The sequence below is a fragment of the Phacochoerus africanus genome, chromosome 14 (assembly GCF_016906955.1).
Source record: "Phacochoerus africanus isolate WHEZ1 chromosome 14, ROS_Pafr_v1, whole genome shotgun sequence".
Taxonomy (NCBI): Eukaryota; Metazoa; Chordata; class Mammalia; order Artiodactyla; family Suidae; genus Phacochoerus; species Phacochoerus africanus.
In genome coordinates this window covers 45,799,368-45,821,387 of record NC_062557.1, presented here as the reverse complement: position 1 = coordinate 45,821,387, position 22,020 = coordinate 45,799,368, and the positions used below count along the sequence as shown (strand labels likewise).

The following is a 22,020-nucleotide window of genomic DNA, read 5'->3' as shown; positions in this document are numbered from 1 at the left end:
GGTGATGGAGAGAGCACAAAAGAGGGGTTTGGGATGGCACTAATGTTCTGCTTCTTGATCTAGGTGCCTATTACAAATATCCATTGCATAAAAATTCTTGCCTTTGTATACTTAGGATTTGTGCAGTTATGATTTGTATGTCTAAACTTGTATGGCTTCGTCTTCAATAAAGAGTACTTAAAAAAAAAAAACTTACTGGAGTTCCCGTTGTGGCTCCATGGTTAATGAATCCGACAAGGAACCATGAGGTTGCAGGTTCGATCCCTGACCTCGCTAAGTGGGTTAAGGACCTGGCGTTGCCGTGAGCTGTGGTGTAGGTTGCAGATGCGGCTCGGGGATCCCACGTAGCTGTGGTTCTGGCGTAAGCTGGCGGCTACAGTTCCGATTAGACCTCTAGCCTGGGAACCTCCATCTGCTGCAGGTACAGCCCTAGAAAAGGCAAAAAGACACACACACACACACACAAATTTTTAAAAGAAAAAGAAAAAAGAAAAAAAAAACTTACCAGTTTACATTTATCCCAATTTCTTAAGTCACTTGATAATTCCAATTCTGGATGGAAGAACAAGATAATCGCTTTCAGGATGTCTTGTACTAGTTTTATGTTGGCTTCCAACTCCTTAGACTTGCTGTCTGGTGGAGATTTTGGCTCTGCCAGAGGATTATAATCATAGAGCAGCAGCGACACAAAGTCCACGGAGGTAAGCAGTCGGAGGCACCCCTGTAGCTCTTGCAGCATGACCCGGAAGAAGAGAATACCTGCCCGCTGAACCTCTCCCACATTTTCAATCTCTAGAATCAGAGAATGACATCTCACGTTGTTGTTCAGTACACACATTACTTTTTCATAGGATTCAGAGCATAAGATAGTAAACGTTTTTTTTGTTTGTTTTGTTTTTTGTTTTTTCCTGGAAAATGAAGACCATATCCTATGGTTTTAAACCATCTTAGTTTAAATCTTAGTTTCTCTAGTCATGAAGTCAAAGGCAAAAATGGAATTACACCTGATGAAGATCACAGGAAGAGGCTTTGAGGAAAGGTAAGAACTCCGGTTTTGGAGTTAGACCTTGGTTTGAATATCTCCCGTCCCCTTATTAGTTCTGTTGTCTCTCTGAGCCTCTTTTCCAGTTTCTGTGAGAATAGAGCCGATCCTTACTTCCCTGGTGAGAATTACAGGAGATGCTATATGTAAAAGTTCACAGTCCCAGGTCCTACCCATGGAATATGCTCAAAAAACAATGAATTTTCTTTTTTCCTCTTTTCCCACCCTGGGTAATAGGGAAACCTTTAAGCGTTGTCACACTGAATGCTACTCTACTAATTCCATTTATTCCATCCTAGGTAGCTGACAGTTTCTGTGTTTCCTTCTTCCCTCCCTTCCGTGTAAATGGGTTTTGTGCTAAGGGTAACCTAGTGGCTGTGGAATCACAAGGACCAGGGCCTGTTCTTGGCTCAGAGCTAGCTTGCTCTTGGGCCTTTTGAGGGCCCTTTGCTTCTTTATCTGTAAAATGAGATGTTCCTCCATGAGTTAATGCTGTATGTTGCAGGAGAAAGAACACCCAAACTGGGGTGCAAATCCAGCCTTCACCACGTGTTAACTGTGTGATTTGGTGAAAGTTCTTCTTTTCTCTGAACTTCACTTTCTTCACCTGTAAAATGAGCTATCACCATTCACTTCACAGAGTTACAGTAAGGACTAACTGAAATAACATATTCAAAGTGCTAGATACATGATGTGGGGTCTAATAAACGCTACTTCTCCATTGCCTTTATGAGTCCTTCCGGTTCTAAAACCATGACTCTAGCCACCCAAGAAAATGTGGTGCCTTACCCTTTGCTCTAATTTATAGACCACACCCAGCAGCCCAGGATGGCACGAAGGAAATTCTTCCACATGGAAAGCTCTATATGGTGCAACAACTCATTTTAGAAAATGCACCCTTCATTGCATTGTCTGTGATTTCCCCCAAACTTATTAAATCTATTAATTCAGACAGGCACTGCGTTCACAATACCTAAGATGTAGTTTTTCTTTATTTCTCCAGATAATTCGCCCAGTATTTCATTGCAGGCAACTTGGATCACCTTTATCATTTTCTGCAGATCTTTAAATTCTCGATAAAACAACATCTTACTCCTGCCAATGTTGACATCGAGAACTCCCAAAGCTTCTCCTGTCCTCTCACGAAGTGGAACTACTATGTGGTTTTCTCCACAGACAGAGGCCAAAACAACCTCTGAACTGTCGGTACACTTATAGAGGAAATCTCTGAAACCAAAACCAAATAAACATAAGGAAATAAAACAACAGCCTGATCATAACATTCCACCCAAACATACCAAAACACCTTCGCTCGAGTCTACTACACCCCAACCACTCCGGCCCGTCCTTGTTGCTGTTTCACCTGCCTGGATCGCTCCCGCCCTCGAGTTCAGGGGGCTCTCTCCCTCAGCTCCTCCCGGAGAAGCCCTCCCTGACCCTGCAATCTGAAGAAGCTACACCTGGAGTTCCCATTGTGGCTCAGCAGTGGTGAAACCGACTAGTATCCATGAGTACATGGATTTGATCCCTCGCCCCACTCTGGGTTAAGGATCTGCCATTGCCATGAGCTGTGGTTTAGGTCACAGACACGGCTTAGATCCTGCATCACTGTGGCTGTGGCATAGGCTATCAGCTACAGCTCCAATTCCATCCCTAGTCTGGGAACCTCCATATGCTGGTTGTGTGCCCTTAAAAAAAAAAAAAAAAAAAGGGCACTTTAGGAGTTCCCATCTTGGCTCAGTGGAAATGAATCTGACTAGTATCCATGAGGACACAGGTTCCATCCCTGGCCTTGCTCAATGAGTTAAGGATCCGGCGTTGCCTTGAGCTGTGATGTAGGTCGCAGATGTGGCTCGGATGGATCTGTGGCTGTGGTGTAGCCTGGAAACAACAGCTGTAGCTCTGATTTGACCCCTACCCTGGGAACCTCCATATGCCACAGGTGCAGCCCTGAAAAGACAAATAAATGAAGAAGCTAAACCTGAGTCCTGCTCCATACTAACACTCTGCCTTACTGTCTTTACCATAATTATACTCATCTGAGGGCCCTTGTTTTTTATTTATAAATTGTCTTGTATTGACTGAATACCTGAAGGAACAATGAGTGTGTTAGGTCAGGTTCCCTAGAAGCAGAGCCTGAGAAAGGGATGCTCTGTGCAAACGAGGGAGTGCGCTTGCTCTTAGGAGAAACCTCTACGGGTCTGAGGAAAGCAGGAGAGGGTAGGGGGAAAGCTACGTAAGAAGTGATTTCAGGTGAAGTTGAGCCTCAGCCGGATCCCAAGGGGAGCCCTGGAAGGCAAATTGTGCCCAGAATCTGCCCCATCTTGGGGCAGGGGAGAGGTCTTTTGTCAGTCATTAGAGCCCTCAGCTGCTCTGGGTGTGTGGGGGGAAGGTGTTTACACAACTCTTAGGCACCTCCTTCTGAGAGGCTCCCACGCTCCAGGGCGCTTTTCCGCAGACAGTTTCAGTGTGAGTCATCAGCAGCACGACCTGCAGGCCCTGGCGGAAATTACACGGGGTCTGGGCAGGGCATCGACAGCATCTGCTTCAGGGAGGTACCTGAGGTTTCATGGAAATGTAGTATCTCTTTTCTCTAGTGAAGCATAAACACATCTCTCTCCCTCTTTCCCCCTTTCCCTATCTGCATTGATACTGAAATGTCATTCCTTTGAGGTATGTGTAAAAATGTTGGTGCTTTGCATAGCCTCAAAAAGGACATGGGTATTTCATAACATCAATCCTACAATGATAAAGATTATGTCCTTTTGCTGCTCCTGCCCTTGCTGCAGCTGAGCCATCACTTTGTGACTGTATGATAACCATAGCAAAGACTGCATCATATTAAGCTTTCTCAGTCAACAAGTTCCATAAAAGGCATCTGCCCTAGGTTACACACGGGAATCCTAGCTTATAAGTCTGGGTGTTACAAGGACTCCTGTAAAACCCTTGACCAGCACAAGAAACAACTATATGGAAAAGAGCTTAGAACTTAATGAATATTCTGGTATGAGGCCAAACTAAAATCGAATGAACATAAGTACTTAAATGTCAAATTAGCCTACTAATCTGAGATAGGATACTGCCTACACTGACCCTCTAAGAAGCAGCGGTCCTTTTTGTAATAGGTGTATTCTCCGTAAGGATCTGTTTTGCATCTGCCCACAGTTGAATAGTGTTCTTTGCATTCCACAGGTGAGATGCATTCAAGGTAATCTAGAACTGGGTACTTTTTTTTTTTTGCCATTTCTTGGGCCACTCCCGCGGCATGTGGAGGTTTCCAGGCTAGGGGTCGAATCAGAGCTGTAGCTGCCAGTCTACGCCAGAGCCACAGCAATGCAGGATCCAAGCTGCGTCTGCAACCTAATCACAGCTCATGGCAACGCCAGATCCTTAACCCACTGAGCAAGGCCAGGGATCGAACCCGCAACCTCATGGTTCCTAGTCGGATTCATTAACCACTGCACCACGACGGGAACTCCCAGAACTGGGTACTTTTTAAAGGCAGCTTTCTCTGCCTCCTCCCCATCTTTATCCCAGTCTGCTTTCTTTAAATAAAAAAACACATGTCTCTAGGCTAGCTAACATTAAGATGTTGAGCTCTGATAAGTGATGGGGGTATATCTTTCATAATTATGGTGGGTTTCTGTTAATTCCATGTTTACAAGAAAATTATAGAAAATAAAACACTAAATTGAAATCTATTTTTTAAAAGGACTTTAGGGGGAAAGGACCCAGGCAGACAAAGGTCTATAGTAATTTTTTTTCAAAACCTGATCAGAATGAGAGCCAGTGTGTACTAATGAGAGTCAGAAGCTGGAAGTCAAACAAAACAAAGTCTCATACCTGAAGATGCACGTCTTCCGAAAGATGGTAGGGGGATTTTTGTGGATTTCTGTTAGACCCAGGTGCCCCGTGACCATCATATTGCGTAAAACATAGTCTGAATCCTTAAAAAGAGGAAGATTTTATTTCAGAGAGGAGTGATTAGACAAATCTCATCCAAGTTTTTGTGGACAAATAAGTAGAAAAAAATTAGAAAAACTTTGATGTTATGTTTTCAGACTATAGGTCAAGGTCAATATCATTTTTAGCTACAATGATCCCAAACACTTGGAGGGCCTCAGGGCATGGATCTCAGAATTTTTTTTTCTGTCCTTTCTCTTTCCATTGGTCATCCCGTCCAGACTCATGGTTTTTGTTTTGTTTTCGGTTGTTTTGGTAAAACATACACAGCAAACTATTATAATTTTAACCATTCATAAGTATGCAATTCAGTAGCATTAAATACATTCACAGTGGAGTTCCCGTCGCAGCACAGTGGTTAAAGAATCTGACTAGGAACCATGAGGTTGCAGGTTCGATCCCTGGCCTTGCTCAGTGGGTTAACGATCTGGCGTTGCCGTGAACTGTGGTGTAGGCTGCAGACGCGGCTCGGATCCCACATTGCTGTGGCTCTGGTGTAGGCTTGTGGCTATAGCTCCGATTGGACCCCTAGCCAGGGAACTTCCATATGCTGTGAGTGCAGCCATAGAAAAGACAAAAAAAACAAAACAAAAACAAAAACATATATATATATATTCACAGTGTTGTATAACCAGTCAAATGGTTTTAAATATAATGTATTTACCAGCCTGGATTTCTCTTAAGCTCATATATCCAACTGCCTATTCAATATCTCCACTTAGATGTTTAATAAACATTTCAAATTATAGTTTAAAAATGATTTTTAATTAATTAATTATTTTTATTTTAATTATTATTTTTTAATTTTTTTCTGCTATACAGCATGGAGACCAAGTTACACATACATGTATACATTCTTTTTCCTCCCATTGTTCTGTTGTGATGTAAGTATCTAGACATAGTTCTCAATGCTGCACAGCAGGATCTCAATTGCTTATCCATTACAAAGGCAATAGTCTGCAGCTATTAACCCCAAGCTCCCAATCCATCCTGCTCCCTCCCTCTCCCCGCCAGGCAGCCACAAGTCTATTCTCCAAGTCCATGATTTTCTTTTCTGTGGAAATGTTCATTTGTGCTGTATATTAGATTCCAGTTATAAGTGATATATGGTATTTATCTTTCTCTTTCTGACTTATTTCACTCAGTATGAGAGTCTCTAGTTCCAGCCATGTTGCTACAAATGGCATTATGTTGTTCTTTTTTATGGCTGAGTAGTATTCCATTGTGTATATATACCACATCTTCCTAATCCAATCATCTGTTGATGTACATTTAGGTTGTTTCCATGTCTTGGCTATTGTGAATAGTGCTGCAATGAACATGTGGGTGCATGTGTCTTTTTTAAGGAAAGTTTTATCCGGATATATGCCCAAGAGTGGGATTGCTGGGTCATATGGTAGTTCTATGTATAGGTTTCTAAGGTATCTCCATACTGTTCTCTGTAGTGGTTGTACCAGCTTACATTCCCACCAACAGTGCAGGGGGGTTCCCTTTTCTCAATCTTTTTTAATTTAGTAGGTAAGAAATTATCTTTTACTTAACTTTGTATTTATTTCATTATGAGAACAATTGAACATTTCTCCCCATGTTTATTAACCATTTGCATATGGGTTTTTGTTTACTTGGTTTTGGCTGTGCCCATGGCATGAAGTTCCAGGGTCAGGAATTGAACCCATGCCACAGCAGTGACAATGCTGGATTTTTAACTCACTGAGCCACAACGGAATTCTGAGGTTTGGGTTGTTTTCGGGTTTTTTGTTTTCTTTTTCTTTTTCTTTTTAAGGCTCCCCTGCAACATAAGGACATTTCAGGGCTGGGGGGGTCAAATTGGAGCCGCAGCTGAAGCCTATGCAGCAGCCACAGCAACACCGGATCTGAGCTGCATTTACAACCTATGCTGCAGCTGGTGGCAATGCGGGATCCTTAACCCACTGATCAAGGCCAGTGGTTGAACCCACATCCTCACGGACATTATGTTGGGTTCTCAACCAGCTGAGCCACAACAGAAACTCTGGGTTGGTTTTTTTGTTTCATTTTGTTTGTTTGTTTTTGTTTTTGTTTTGCCTATTAGGGCTGCACCCACAGCATAAGGAAGTTCCCAGGCTAGGGGGTCAAATTGGAGCTACAGCTGCCAGCCTACACCACAGCCACAGCAACACTGGATCCCTGACTCATTTATCGAATCCCGCATCTTCATGGATTCTAGTTGGATTCATTTCCACTGTGCCACAAAGGGAACTCTGTTGTTTTTTTGTTTTTAATAAAATTATCCTTTGCTTATTTTTCTTCTGTATTTTAAAAATCTCATTTATTTTTATATAAAAGTGTTAACCCTTTATCAGATATCTGGCAATTTGCTTTCAAGAGCAAAGTCTGTCACAAGCAATTAATTGTATTTATAACTTTAGTGCAAGAAAGTTTTACATTTTTATGCTATCAGTGTAACCTCACTTTAATCACTTCAACCTCTGGAATAGAATCAGCCACCCTTCCCCAGACTGTGGTTGTAAATTCCCTCTCATCCTTCGTTGTCTTAGCTACTCTCATCCATTTATTCTTCTTTCAGATAAAGATTAAAATCATATGGCCAATGGAAAAAATTATATTGGAAATTTTCTTGGAATCTTGTTAAAATTAAAAATAATGTTGGGGGAGTTCCCGTCGTGGCGCAGTGGTTAATGAATCCGATTAGGAACCATGAGGTTGCGGGTTCGATCCCTGCCCTTGCTCAGTGGGTCAAGGTTCCGGCATTGCCGTGAGCTGTGGTGTAGGTCGCAGACGCAGCTCGGATCCTGCGTTGCTATGGCTCTGGCGTAGGCTGGCAGCTAAAGCTCTGATTCGACCCCTAGCCCGGGAACCTCCATATGCCGCAGGAGTGGCCCAAGAAATGGCAAAAAAAGACAAAATAATAATAATAATAATAATGTTGGAAAGAAATTTTTTAAAAGTGGTCTTCTGGAGTCCCCATTGTGGCTCAATAGGAACGAACCAGACTAGTATACATGAGGATGTGGGTTTGATCCCTGGCCTCGTTCAGTGGGTTAAGGATCCAACATTGCCATGAGCTGTGGTGTAGGTCACAGACGTGGCTTGGATCCCGTGTGACTGTGGCTGTGGTATAGGCCAGCAGCTGTAGTTCTGGTTCGACCCCTAGTCTGGGAACGTCCATATGCTGCATGTGTGGACCTAAAAAAAATGGTGGTGGTGGGGGGTCTCGTGAAAATAATCATGATATGACTTTTTACTTTGTGAAAAAAATTTCTGTCCCTTGGTAAAGTTTATCATTTGCTTCAGGTAGGACGTAAGGGTGATGAGATGAGGTGAGGTGGGGAGAATGTTCCAGGGAGCGTAACAGCATTTTTGAAGTCCCTTAGGTTGAAAAATACTTTCTATCATGTAAAATGAAGCATTAATTGTGGTATTATACACCACTCTTCTCACCACTCGAGCAGCAAGTCTGTACTGCTTAGGAAAAGAAATGTGATGAGATGGAAAGCAAAAATCACTGGCTAATCTCTGGGGTTTTTTTCTTTTCTTTTTTTTTTTTTTTTTGTCTTTTTGCCATTTCTTGGGCCGCTCTCGCGTCATATGGAGGTTCCCAGGCTAGGGGTCGAATCGGAGCTGTAGCCACCGGCCTACACCAGACCCACAGCAACGAGGGATCCGAGCCGCGTCTGCGACCTACACCACAGCTCACGGCAACGCCGGACCCTTAACCCACATGAGCAAGGGCAGGGACCAAACCCGTAACCTCATGGTTCCTAGTCTGATTCGTTAACCACTGCGCCACGACGGGAACTCCTTTTCTTTTTTTTTTTTTTCAAAAGCCTATTTGATATGACTTAAGATAGTACACTGCCCACTCATTTGCTGTTTGTTCCTCTCAAGGCCTCAAGGAAATGAGAGTCTGAGGCCTTAGTTTCCTTGCTGCTGTCAGCTGGGAGCTGACCTTAGCTCCTAGGTAAGCTCTTTGTACGCCTTCAGAACCAGCAATGGGGTTTCAACTCTTTCTCATATTGCCATCTCCAGACTTTCACCTTTCAAGGGCCACAGCCAGGAAAGGTTACCCGCTTTTAAGAACGCATATGATTAGATAAGGCCCACCTGGCTAATTCAGGACACATACCTTATCTCAAGTTCCTTAATATTAATCACATCTGCAAAATGCTTTTTGCCATTAAGGTTACATATTTACAGGTTCCAGGAATTAGGATATGGAGATCTTGGTGGGAGGAAAACATTTTTCTGCTTACCACAGTGACCTATTTAACAAATCCGGTGCTCCAAAGAAATAGTTAGACATGGATGCTTTGGGGTGATGAATTAACTAAAAATAATAGTATTTATTTTATTATTGTTCACAATAAAAGAGATAGCTTGAGAAGTTCCCATCGTGGCTCAGTGGTTAAAAAACTTGACTAGTATTGATGAGGATGAGGGTTTGATCCCTGACCTTGCTCAGTGGGTTAAGAATCCGGTGATGCCATGAGCTGTAGTGTAGGTCACAGACGCGGCTTGGCTGTGGTGTAGGCCAGCAGCTACAGCTCTGATTAGACCCCTAGCCTGGGAACCTCCATATGCTGTGGGTGTGACCCTGAAAAGACCCCCCCCCAAAAAAAAAGATATAGCTTGAGTTTCATACCTAAGAAAATCTGAAACTCCTATGTTCCCTCATTTGTAGTTACTGTCCACAGAGTAAGAATTCCTTTTCTTCCGTGACTCATTACCTTACAGGAACGTGGGCATGAGGTGGGGTGGGGTGTCTCAGAATCTACTTTACGATTCGTATCAGTCAGGGTGTTAGGAGGAAACAGATGACAGACACGCCAGTACTGGGTAAGTTGAAGAGAGTTTTATTACAAAGAGACTATATGTGAAGGCATGGGCAGTTTTTAGAATCTCAGGCCCAATAACAATGGCAGCTGCTACCACTCAGCCTGCAGAGGTGAGGGGAGGAAGCAATGATCAGAACCTGGAAAGGACAGCTGTGTGAAGACAGCCATCTGACCAAAGGTGTGGGGCCTTCAGTCAAGCAACACAGCTAGCCCAGAGCAACCTGGCAGAGGGAGAGCCATAAGGGAGATACCCCAGCCTCACTCTCCTGCCCACCAAACTCCTTTTGGTGGCTCTCGTTGGACAAACCCAAGCAGAGGCTAAAGGGCCAAGGAGTCCATTGTTTCAGTCTACTTTTTGAGACACAGAATACACAGGAGAAAGGAGGAGAGAGTAGATCTAGAGGGACTGCAAAAAGTAAAGAGGAGGCTTAGGAAGTTACCATAGTTGAATGCCTAAAAACAGTATCTCTACAGCATCCTCAACCACTTTTAACATCGAGACCTCACCTAGCGTCTTCCACCTAGGACAAAACCCTGGCTACAGGTTTAGACAGGCTGTCCTGGTCTCTACCTCACTGCGACCCCACCCAGACCTGGCTGCCGAGTGGTCCTCCTTTCCTCCTCAGGAGATGGTCTTCACCTCCAGAAGGATAGTGACCCTTGTGGTCGCACCCACAGCATCACATTTCTAAAACTACAGACCCCTGAAGCCACCTTTCTTCCTTCCTTTCTTTCTCTTTTTCCGGGTGGGAGGGGGCACACCCGCAGCATATGCAAGTCCCCAAGCTAGGGGCTGAATCAGAGCTGCAGCTGCTGGCCTACACCACAATTCATGGAAATGCCAGATTCCTGACCCACTGAGCCAGGGGTGGAACTGGCATCCTCATGGATACTAGTTGGATTCATTTCCTCGTCACCACAACTGGAACAGAAGACGATCTTGGGATGGATCATAGCCTAATAACTATATATAGTTTTAAGGATTTCCTATTGTGCCTCAGTGGGTTAAGAACCCAACTAGCATCCATGAGGATGCTGGTTCCATCCCTGGTCTTGTTCAGTGGGTTAAGGATACAGAGCTGCTGTGGCTGTGGCATAAGCCGGCAGCCGCAGCTCCACTTCAACTCCCAGCCTGGGAACTTCTGTATTCGGTAGGCACAGCCCTAAACAACAAACAAACAAAACCATGCTTTTAAAATACTAGCAAGACAATAGCATCTAGACATTCTGTTACCCAGGGGAGATCTAACACTGCCCAGCCCTGCCTACCTGCTCTAGGCCAGGCTCAATGAAATATGTAGTGATGGCAGTGATGCTGGATGTGATGATGTTGTAGAGCCAGCCGATGCCGGTGATTATAATATGGAGGATGTGCTCCCTGCTGCGGACGTAGTGATAGGCAGCACTAAAGACATTGGCAACACCCTGTAGAGACAGAAATTTTAAATTGCCTTTTCTTTTCTTTTCTTTTCTTTTTTTTTTTTTTGGTCTTTTTGCCTTTTCTAGGGCCGCTCCTGCGGCATATGGAGGTTCCCAGGCTAGGGGTCTAATCAGAGCTGTAGCTGCCGGCCTACGCCAGAGCCACAGCAACTCGGGATCCAAGCCGTGTCTGCGACCTACACCACGGCTCATGGCAACGCCATAGCTCATGGCAATGCCAGATCCTTAACCCACTGAGCAAGGCCAGGGATCGAACCCACAACCTCATGGTTCCTAGTCGGATTCGTTAACCACTGAGCCATGATGGGAACCCCATAAGTTGTCTTTTCTTTTTAAAACAGTAAAACAGTTAGTTATGCATCAATTGAATTCTCTTTTTAATTAATGGTAATTTATTTCCTACAAATCATTCATCACTTCTCAAAAGGCAGTGTTCCAGTGTTTTGTTTTGTTTTGTTTTTTGGCTGCACCTGTGGCATGCAGAAGCTCTTGGGCCAGGGATCGAACCCATGTCTTAGCAGTGACAATGCCAGAGCCTTAATCTGCTAAGCCACCAGGGAACTGCACACCTCTCTTTTTTTGAGATCTAATTTGAACATGGATAGTTGAGAAACATTTAGGCTTTTCCTTCATTCTTCATCCTCAACAATTATAACACTTAAATCAAAAACTATGGGAATCCATATCATATTTAGCACCATCTGTGGAAAAAGCAAAGGATTTCTAGATACGATTATTAATAAAACATAAATATGTCCCTTCTAAAAGTTCATTCCTACTTTTTAGGCTTTAGTTAGCAGTCTAATAGTCTAATAGCATGTTGTATAGCAGAAAATGCTATTCCTATGATCAATACAATGGGACACAATCTTTCCAGACAGGCCGAGGCATAGATGTACAACTGAGACCGAGTCCTTCCACACCTGATGGGGAATTTCTCCAAAGACTGATACATGTATGATGACACTATCTATATACATAGATTTACTCTCATCTGGTTTCAGGTTTAATTTTTTTTTTTAACGGCTGCACCCATGGCCCATGGTAGTTCCCATGCCAGGGAATGAATCAGAGGTGCAACTGCAAACTACACTGCAATTGCAGCAACACTGGATTCTTTTATCCACTGCGTTGGGCTGAGGATCGAACCTGCACCTCCACAGTGACAGTAGGCACTGCAGTCAGATTCTTAACCCCTTGCACCACAGTGGGAACTCTCAGGTTTCATTTTTTAAGAAGTATAGGAGAGGCCACCCTACTATTGACCCTGAAGAATTTTTCTATGCCTTACCTGATAGAATCTTATCTCATGGGGTAAGAAGATGTTTATTTTCTGGGGATCTCGTAAGGTGTCAACAGCCAAGACCCCAAAGATCCTCATAGATGCATCCTGAAGAGGCAAAGCCAGGAATGACCCATTTTGATCATTCTTCTTGCGGGAATAGTTCCAGAAGTAGATGTTCCCATGGTGTTGAACCTGGGGGACGTGTATTGGCTTCCCTTCATCCACTACTGTAAAGCTGAGGCATAGGAACATGAGAATGGGAGAAAGGCACAGGAGGGGGCTTTAGATTAAACCATGCAAGAAACTAGATCAATCCACTCATAATCAGGGAGTTCCTGTTGTGGCATAGAGGAAACGAATCTGACTAGTATCCATGAGGACATGGGTTCAATCCCTGGCCTCGCTCAGTGCGACGGGGATCTGGTGTTGCCGTGAGCTCTGATGTAGATCGAAGACATGGCTTGGATCCTATGTTGTTGTGGCTGTGGCTGTGGCCAGCAGCTGTAGCTCTGATTTGACCCCTAGCCTGAGAACTTCCATATGCTGCAAGTACAGTCCTGAAAAGCAAAAAAAAAAAAAAAAAAAAAAAATCCATTCATAATCATTAAGATTATATGTCAGAGAGTAGACCCAGTTTAGAGAGTCTGATTTGAGAGGAAAATTTTAAAATAAGCTTACTATGGAAAACAGTATGGAGGTACTTTAGAAAACTATACATAGAACTACCATATGACCCAGCAATCCCACTCTTGGGCATATATCCGGATAAAACTTTCCTTGAGAAAGATACATGCACATGCATGTTCATTGCAGCACTATTCACAACAGCCAAGACGTGGAAACAACCTAAATGTCCATTAACAGATGATTGGATTAGGAAGATGTGGTATATATACACAATGGAATACTACTCAGCCATAAAAAAGAACAAAATATGCCATTTGCAGCAACATGGCTGGAACTAGAGACTCTCATACTGAGTGAAATAAGTCAGAAAGAGAAAAACAAACACCATATGATATCACTTCTATCTAGAATCTAATATATAGCACAAATGAACCTTTCCACTGAAAAGAAAATCATGGACTTGGAGAATAGACTCATGGTTGCCAAGTGGGAGGGGGAGGGAGAAGGATGGATTGGGAGCTTGGGGTTAATAGCTGCAGACTATTGCCTTTGTAATGGATAAGCAATGAGATCCTGCTGTGTAGCACTGGGAACTATATCTAGTCACTTATGATGGAGCATGATAATGTGAGAAAAAAGAATCTATACATGTATGTATAACTGGGTCACCATGCTATACAGCAGAAAATTGACAGAACACTGTAAAACAGCTATAATGAAGAAAAAAATCATTATTAAAAAAGTAAAAAAATTTAAAATAAGCTTAGATTGTAATGGAGAAAACATATATAAACAGGATACAGGAGACATAACTTATAGAGCAGGCAGAAATAATTGAACTGATACTGGGAAGCAGAGTCCTTCCATGGAAAACTCATGCCTAAGAGTTAGCTCTAGATACAATCAGGTGAAATCATCCAAGACTGGAACCCATCACCTGTTGCTCTGGAAACTTTGGTGACTTGAGGCATTACCCTCTTGGGCAGCTAACTAGGATTTCAAGGCTAGTTTTCTTTAGGAAAGGAATTTTTTTTTTTTGAAAGGTTAAAGCAGCCTCTTGAAGAAACTCTTACCTGATCCCCTTCATGTCTCTATAAAGCACTCTGTTCAGTACAAATGGAGCATCGTCTAAAGTACAAGCTACATTCCTCAATAGAACATTCCCTCTATCAGGCAGTAGTAGGTTTTCTTCTAAGAGGGAAATGTGAGCACTGATCTTCTTGTTTCCATGGGCTTTAGAATCCTATGGCAAAATGTTTCTGGTCATTTATTTGCAAACAGCCAAAGAGCTATTCTCTCTCTCTCTCTTTTTTTTTTTTTTTTGTCTTATGCTGCACCCACGGCATATGGAGGTTCCCAGGCTAGAGGTCCAATCAGAGCTGTAGCCACCGGCCTACACCACAGCCACAGCAATGCCAGATCTAAGCCGCATTCACGACCTACATCACAGCTCACGGCAATGCCAGATCCCTAACACACTGAGCAAGGCCAGGGATCAAACCTGCAACCTCATGGTTCCTAGTCGGATTCGCTAACCACCGAGCCACAATGGGAACTCTGTAAAAGCTATTCTCTTAATATGTCTCCCTTCATTAGCCAACTGGTGCATCTGACCCCAATAATTTTATTTTCTTGAATAAACAATGCAGATATTACCATTCATGGGCACTGGGGGAAAGGCTGACCCCACAGCTATTCCTGAAACCTGAGTTTTAGTGAGTGGAATAGATTTTCTTTATGCCAACCAGACTGGTTTACTAAACAAACACACAAACAACAACAAAAACTCTCTCAAGTCTACTTAAATTTAGAGGTTTAAAACTGGGATTGCTTTGAACCATAGTCATGTCTATGGGCTTCAGTTGAAAGTACTTATTTTAGAGAGCTGGGGCAAGAAGATGATTTCATTTCACTCATATTTCTTGATCATCTACTATGATATGAACATGGGGGAAAACACTCTCAAGAAATTCTTAACATAGTTTGGCTATGACATTTGATTTATATCATTTCAGGGAAGGATTACTTTGGGCTCCAGGTTGCAGACTTTGTGCAAGTAAAACGTCTAATTAAAATAACTGAAAATTCTCTATACCTAAAATATTATCAATGACATTAAATAAGCCCCCAGAGTGAGGACATGCTTTTTGTGCTTTTCTTTTCCCTTCTGCCTTGATTTCTTCTGATTAATAGACTAACAAAAATGCAGTAAGATGCTTCTTAGGGTACTGCAGATCTCTGAAGCAAGTTGGAACAATACTTTCTCTTCTTGATTGGTCTCCTGTTCCTGGCCATATCATTTCCTACTGCATTGGAAAAGCTAGCCATTCAGATGAATCCACAATCAAATGTTGCTATTTAGCTGAGATGAGTGACGTAGTTTCCCCAGACCAATGGAAGCTGTGATATATGTAGAAGAGTCCCATGCTGTTTCTACCTGGGAGAAGCAGCAAGGTGGACGTGTCTGAGGGGACAGCAGAGCTGTGGACAGTGGCCCATTCCAGGTCATGTGTTTTATATACAGTAGTGTGCATGACAGGATTCTGTAATAGTCTTAGCTCATTTTTAGGCAGCACCATGAAATATTGTGTCATGTTGGATTCTACTTTATAATGACTTTATGATTTAAATAATTCCTTTTAAACCTGGCTCCCAAAACATGCAGGGAAAATGTAGCTTGAATTGCTTGTATATCTCCTTAATGGTAATATTTTTAATGTAACTTTGTTGTCTCTTCTAAGCTCATTTGACTCTTGGTACAAATGAAATTAGAAATCCCAAGACATAATTCTGTTTCTTATACCTTTCCTCTCTGCTTCTATCTTGCCAACCTGCAATCATTCCAGCTACATCTTTCCTAGGCTTTAGGTCACTGTAATGCATCGAATGAATAAAACATCTATAGAAGTACCCAGTGATGTTGCAAGAGAATTTAATGTGTTCCTCCTTTAAGACCATTGAACATCACCTACTGTAAGGAAATTTTTTCTTTTATTTCTTTTCTTTTTGCTTTTTAGGGCCGCACCCACCGCATATGGAGGTTCCCAGGCTAGGGGTCAAATCAGAGCTGAAGCTGCCGGCCTACACTACAGCCACGGCAATGCAGGATCAGAGCCGCATCTTCGACCTACACCACAGCTCACGGCAACACCGGATCCTTAGCCCACTGAGCGAGGCCAGGGATCAAACCTGAATCCTCATGGATTCTAGTTGGCTTCCTTAACAGCTGAGCCCCAAAGGAAACTCCAGGAAATTTTTTCTTTTATATATCATTTTAGAAAACTCACCTGGGTGAGGGCCTTAAAGGTCTCAGTATACACTGGATCCAAGGATACTCCACTTGTCTCTGCAGCTCGTTGGATTTGGTGTAGCCATTTCTGTCTGGCACAATTCCTCAAACTCTCCACATGGCTCCTTTCTAAAGCACTCATCAGAAACTCCACAACGTTTTCCAGAACGTGATCTTCATTGCCCCTGAGTTCAGATACAACCAATTCTATGTATTTCTGAAACTGTTTTGAAGACAGCCTCACTTCATGATCAGGGTGTGGCTTTGGAAATTGGATGTGTAGTTTAGCTAAAAGACATAAACACAAAACCAAGAAATAATCTAAAGTTCATTCATCTGTGGGGGGAATTTTCATCCTCCTCTCTTCCAGTAAATCGAAGTTCCTGACAACTGCTTCTCATAGAAAACCAGGTATATCAAAGTCATCTCTAAGCCCAACAGAATATCTTATAGTGACTTCCTATGCTGAACTCAAGATGATACCCATGTCCTCTGTGTTTGTGTTGTTTTGTTTTTTAAAATTCTACCACCCAGCCAAGTGAAACCCCAGGGTCAACTTTGACTACTTTCTGCCTTTTACCGTCCATATCCAGTGGACCACACAATCCTATCCTGTTGGTCTTAGGCAACGGATTTTATGGCCACAAAAGATACAATATATACAATATAGTTTGCTTTTTTTTCTTTTTTTTGCTTTTCAGGGCTACATCTGCAGTATATGGAGGTTCCCAGGCTAGGAGTTGAATCAGAGGTACAGCTGCTGGCCTACAGCACAGCCACAGCAATGCAGGATCCAAGCTGCATCTGCAACTTACGCCACAGCTCATGGTAAACACCAGATCCTTAACCCACTGAGTGAGGCCAGGGATCGAACCCACAACCTCATAGTTACCAGTCAGATTCGTTTCCACTGTGCCATTACGGGAACTCCAACATAGTTTGCTTTTCTAAAATTCAACATTATGCTACCATATCCACCCATGCTTTTCCTGTAGCTGTGACTCATTCATTTTCACTCATCATTCTGTGAGGATACCACTGTTAGTTGATTTATTCTTCTGTCAGTGAGTGTGTAGGTTGTCTCCAGTATTTTGCTCTTATGAACAATGCTATGAGCATTTTTGTACAGCTTTCCCGGTATACATGCACAAACTTTTTTTATATATATATTTACTGTAAATTAATAGGTCCGAAGGTATGGGCTCTTCCCCTTTAAAGTTCAAAAATCCCTCCTTCCTCAAGAAGGTTTCTATCATGACTTCTCTCCTTCCCCTGTAAGACAATAGGATCCATTCTATATCATTTATTTGACAATTAACAAATACTGCCTGGTACTTTTAATCATCTTATTACATGAAAGATTCTCATTTCTGTAATTGGGATTTTTGTTGATGTTGGTTCTTTAGTATCACTCATCCTTCTTCTGGTACTTGTGTCCCAAAATTTGCTTTGGGGAAACCACTCCACTCCCACTGCAGTTCATGTGTTTGAGCGGAGTTCCATTCACGGTTCTAGAGGTGGAGCATGCATCCCAGGCCTGAGCCAGTTAGGACATTCTAGTCTCCTACCCAGAGTGGTTGGTTTATCTCATACTAATGCCAGATTCTGTTTGAATGATTGGGAAGTGGCTATGTTCCTTCTTATTCCCACTGGACCTGAATAAACCTCTGAGGATGTAAGACTGCATCTGGTCACCACAAAGGGAGAGGCTGTATGAAAATGGAGTCAAAACAGAAGAGAGCAGAGCCAATGAAAGAGAAAGAAGCAGATACCTGCTCTTCACTATTTGAACTACCAAATTTTCTTGTATCCTCAACTAGCCATGAACTTTCCCAGCACATGAACCAATATAGTCCTTTTTTGCTTAACCACTTTAGGCTGGGTTTTCTATGACTTGGACTCTTCTTCCTCTCCCCTTCCTCCCCCTCCCCCTTCTTCTTCTCTTTTCCCTTCTCTTCTTGAACAATTTGGTCCCAAAGCCATTAGGTGGGACAGAGCAAGCTAAGCATCTATATGCTCCTGTTGAAGGGAAGCCTTAGTGTCCCAAAACCAGGTATCAAAATCTAAGTGGGATAAGGAGGGCATACATGCAGGAAGTGCCTTGGCATGGATTGTCCGAGCCTTAGTAGGGCGAGGAAGTTACCCAGGTGCAAGGGCAATCTTCAGCCTATGTGAATGAAGAAGGCAGCTCTGGAGAAAGGTGGTCTAACTTGGGGTTCCAGAACCCACAGGATGAAGAGGGTATGCCCCACATGGGATAGTTAAGTCTGAGCAGGGGGAGAAGGACATCCAAATGAAGGGACAGCCTGGCCGGAGAAGTCAGAACCTAAATAGGGTGTCTGTGTGGAGGGGTAGCCAGCATGGGGAATCAGGGCCCAAGCAAAATTAGAAGAACTTCCAGGCAGGGGACTGCTCAGTATGAGGAGTCAGAAGCCTGAGTAGATGGAGGAGGGCATCTATGTTTTAAAAAGGTGTCTTTTCATCAAATGACAGAGCCGAAGGAATGTGTGAAGGGCCTCCACCTGCAGGGGGGATCCGGTGTGGGATGTCAGAGCCTGAGCAGAGTGAGGAGGGAAACTGTGGGAGAGCCAGATTAATACCAGGTGTTAGAACTTAAGCATAGAAAGGATATTGCTGTAGGGAAGAAGACAGTGTGCTGGAGATTAACTCCATACAGGGGGACTGATCAAACAAATACATTTGTGATAATATGAACAAGAGAGAAGGCAGCTACGAAAAAGGGAGAAAACTAGAATGAACTCTGTGGTATTGGGTTGGATGTGGAGCTATGGACTTATGGTTTTTAATATTAACAGAGATGTGGAGTTCCCGTCGTGGTGAAGTGGTTAACGAATCTGACTAGGAACCATGAGGTTGAGGGTTCAGTCCCTGCCCTTACTCAGCGGGTGAAGGATCCAGCATTGCCGGCAGCTGTGGTGTACGTCGCAGACGCGGCTCGGATCCCGCGTTGCTGTGGCTCTGGTGTAGGCCGGTGGCTATAGCTCAGATTGGACCCTAGCCTGGGAACCTCCATATGCCGTAGGAGTGGCCCTAGAAAAGATTAAAAAAAAAAGACAAAAAAAAAATATTAACAGAGATGTGCACAGATATAAATGCTTGTGTACATACACACATGTACATATTCTCTATGAGAAGTTGGGAGCAGGAACCTGGGAGCAAGGAGCACACGTAGAACTCAGATTCTAGGTTCTAAATCCCCTTCTCCATTTTGCTATATGTTTGAAATTTTTCATAATAAAATTGGAGGGGAGGGTAAGGCACAGGAGCCAGATCAAAAGAACTCTTGCGAATCAATCTGGGACAATATGAGCATCAAAAAGAAATAATAAGGGATTATAGCCCATTGAATAAAATAGGAAACCATAAATACAAACAATTATAAGTGGATTCATGAAAAGTTTGACAAGAAAGGTGATGTTTACATGGTTTCAAAGTACACTCACAAAATACTGATTAGAAAGAGAAAAAGAGTAACTTTAAAGTTGAGGGACCTGACAGATATTGTTTTATTTCATGGGACTTCTGATAGGATTCAGTGAGAAGAATATAGCATCACTTATGACAATCCTGTCGAAAATGAAGAACCTGAATTTAATTATGAGGAAACATTAGACAAACTTAAAAGAAGGGCACACTACAAATAACTGGCCTGTGATCATCAAATAAGGTCAAAGTAAGGGAAATCAAAGAAAGACTGCGGCATTTCTCAGAGAGTCCTTGTTCCAGAGTGAAGAAACAGCAGCAGTTTTACACTTACTACTTGTCCAATTTTCAGTGTCTTTAAAAGACATGTTGTTGAGGTTTTCAATGAGATTTTAGATGTTTTTAATGTTCCAGATTTCTCGAATTTGGTGACAGACTACATACATCACCAAAATGTTGTAATTTTATTTTATTTATTTTTATTTGGGGGAAGGGCTTTTTTAGGGCTGCATCTGCAGCATATGCAGGTTCCCAAGCTAGGGGTCCAATCAGAGCTATTGCTGCCAGCCTACACCAAAGCAACACCAGATCCTTAACCCACTGAATGAGGCCAGGGATCGAACCTGCAGCCTCATAGTTCCTAGTCAGATTCGTTTCCGCTGCACCACAACAGAAACTCCCAAAATGTTGTAATTTTAAGAGACGTAAATGTTCTATTTAAATAGAATATCTTATAGCAAATCTTATTATTTAATAGAAAATTAAAGGGCATATCCAACAAATGTTAATAGCTATTCCATGGGAAGTAACAGGGGAAGAGTGATTTATTCCATTAATTCTACAAGGCAGACAAGTCACATGTTCTACAGCTCTTTCTTTTTCTTTTCTGGGCGCCAGTGGCATATGGAGTTCCCAAGCCAGGGATCAGATTTGGGCCACAGTTGCAACCTATGCTGCAGCTGCGGCAGCACCAGATCCTTTAACCGACTGTGCTGGGCCAGGATAGAAACTGTGTTCTGGCCCCACTGCTGATCCCATTGCACTGCAGAAGGAACACCTTCCATAGGTTTTTATATGTGATATTTCTATTCAAAAGATTATGTTGTATTAGACAGTAAGAAAAACAGAAAATTACAGGCTAAAAGTTTTAAGTTGCACCTTTCATATAGAAAACTTCCATTTTGAAGACCACCGAAGAAACATTTCTAGAAATTTCTAATTCTGTGACTTAACTGCATTTAAATCCCAAGTTTTACTCTTTGACACAGAAGTAGATAAGAAGGGAGTTCCCATCATGGCTCAGTGGAAACGAATCCAACTAGGAACCATGAGGTTGCGGGTCCTCGATCAGTGGGTTAAGGATCTGGCATTGCCATGAGCCGAGGTGTAGGTCGCAGACATGGCTCGGATCCCGCATTGCTGTGGCTGTGGTGTAGGCTGGCGGCTACAGCTCTGATTAGACCCCTAGCCTGGGAACCTCCATATGCAGTGGGCGCAGCCCTGGAAAAAGACAAAAAAAGACCAAAAAAAAAGTAGATGAGAAGGTTAGAACAAAACAAAAACAGAAAGCCATTTAAAGATTTACCAATGAGTTATTACCTGAAGTTTAAATTTAGAATTTTTTTTTTTTTTGTCTTTTTAGGACTGTGCCCACAGCATATGGGAGTTCCCAGGCTAGGGGCTGAATTGCAGCTATAGCTGCCAGCCACAGCCACAGCCACAGCAGTGCCAGATCCTTAACCTCCTGAGCGAGGCCAGGGATCAAACCCATGTCCTCATGGATATCAGTCGGGTTCGTTACCACTGAGCCACGACAGGAACTCCTCTTCCATTTTTTGAAGAATATAAATCTTCCTTTCTTCTTCCATCAGCCATCATCTCCTCAGGCCAGATGTCTACAACTACGTGTTCAGAGAGAGTCATGCAGTATAAGCCTACCTGTGGAGAGAATAATTTGTTCTTCTTGCTTGCAGGCATCTTCTTCTGACAGCAGATTCTGCCTCATTACTTTCCTCATTCTCATTTTCTGCGCTTAAACCATTATATTTCATGCTATCTACCTATCCTTATTGCTATACTTTAATCAGAGGTATTG

At 42.8% G+C, this 22,020-nt stretch overlaps 1 protein-coding gene across 1 annotated transcript in view; it reads right to left on the bottom strand.

The window, feature by feature from the left end:
• The window catches only part of EFCAB5 (EF-hand calcium binding domain 5), a 96,512-nt gene that overhangs the window by 11,407 nt on the left and 63,085 nt on the right, over positions 1–22,020 (bottom strand). The window contains exons 12-18 of the mRNA XM_047758403.1: positions 16,480–16,769; positions 14,266–14,435; positions 12,572–12,800; positions 11,110–11,265; positions 4,886–4,989; positions 2,016–2,269; positions 506–792 (exon numbers count right to left, since the gene is read on the bottom strand). Coding sequence (XP_047614359.1) covers positions 506–792; positions 2,016–2,269; positions 4,886–4,989; positions 11,110–11,265; positions 12,572–12,800; positions 14,266–14,435; positions 16,480–16,769 — 1,490 coding nt within the window. The remainder of the gene's footprint in view (positions 1–505; positions 793–2,015; positions 2,270–4,885; positions 4,990–11,109; positions 11,266–12,571; positions 12,801–14,265; positions 14,436–16,479; positions 16,770–22,020) is intronic.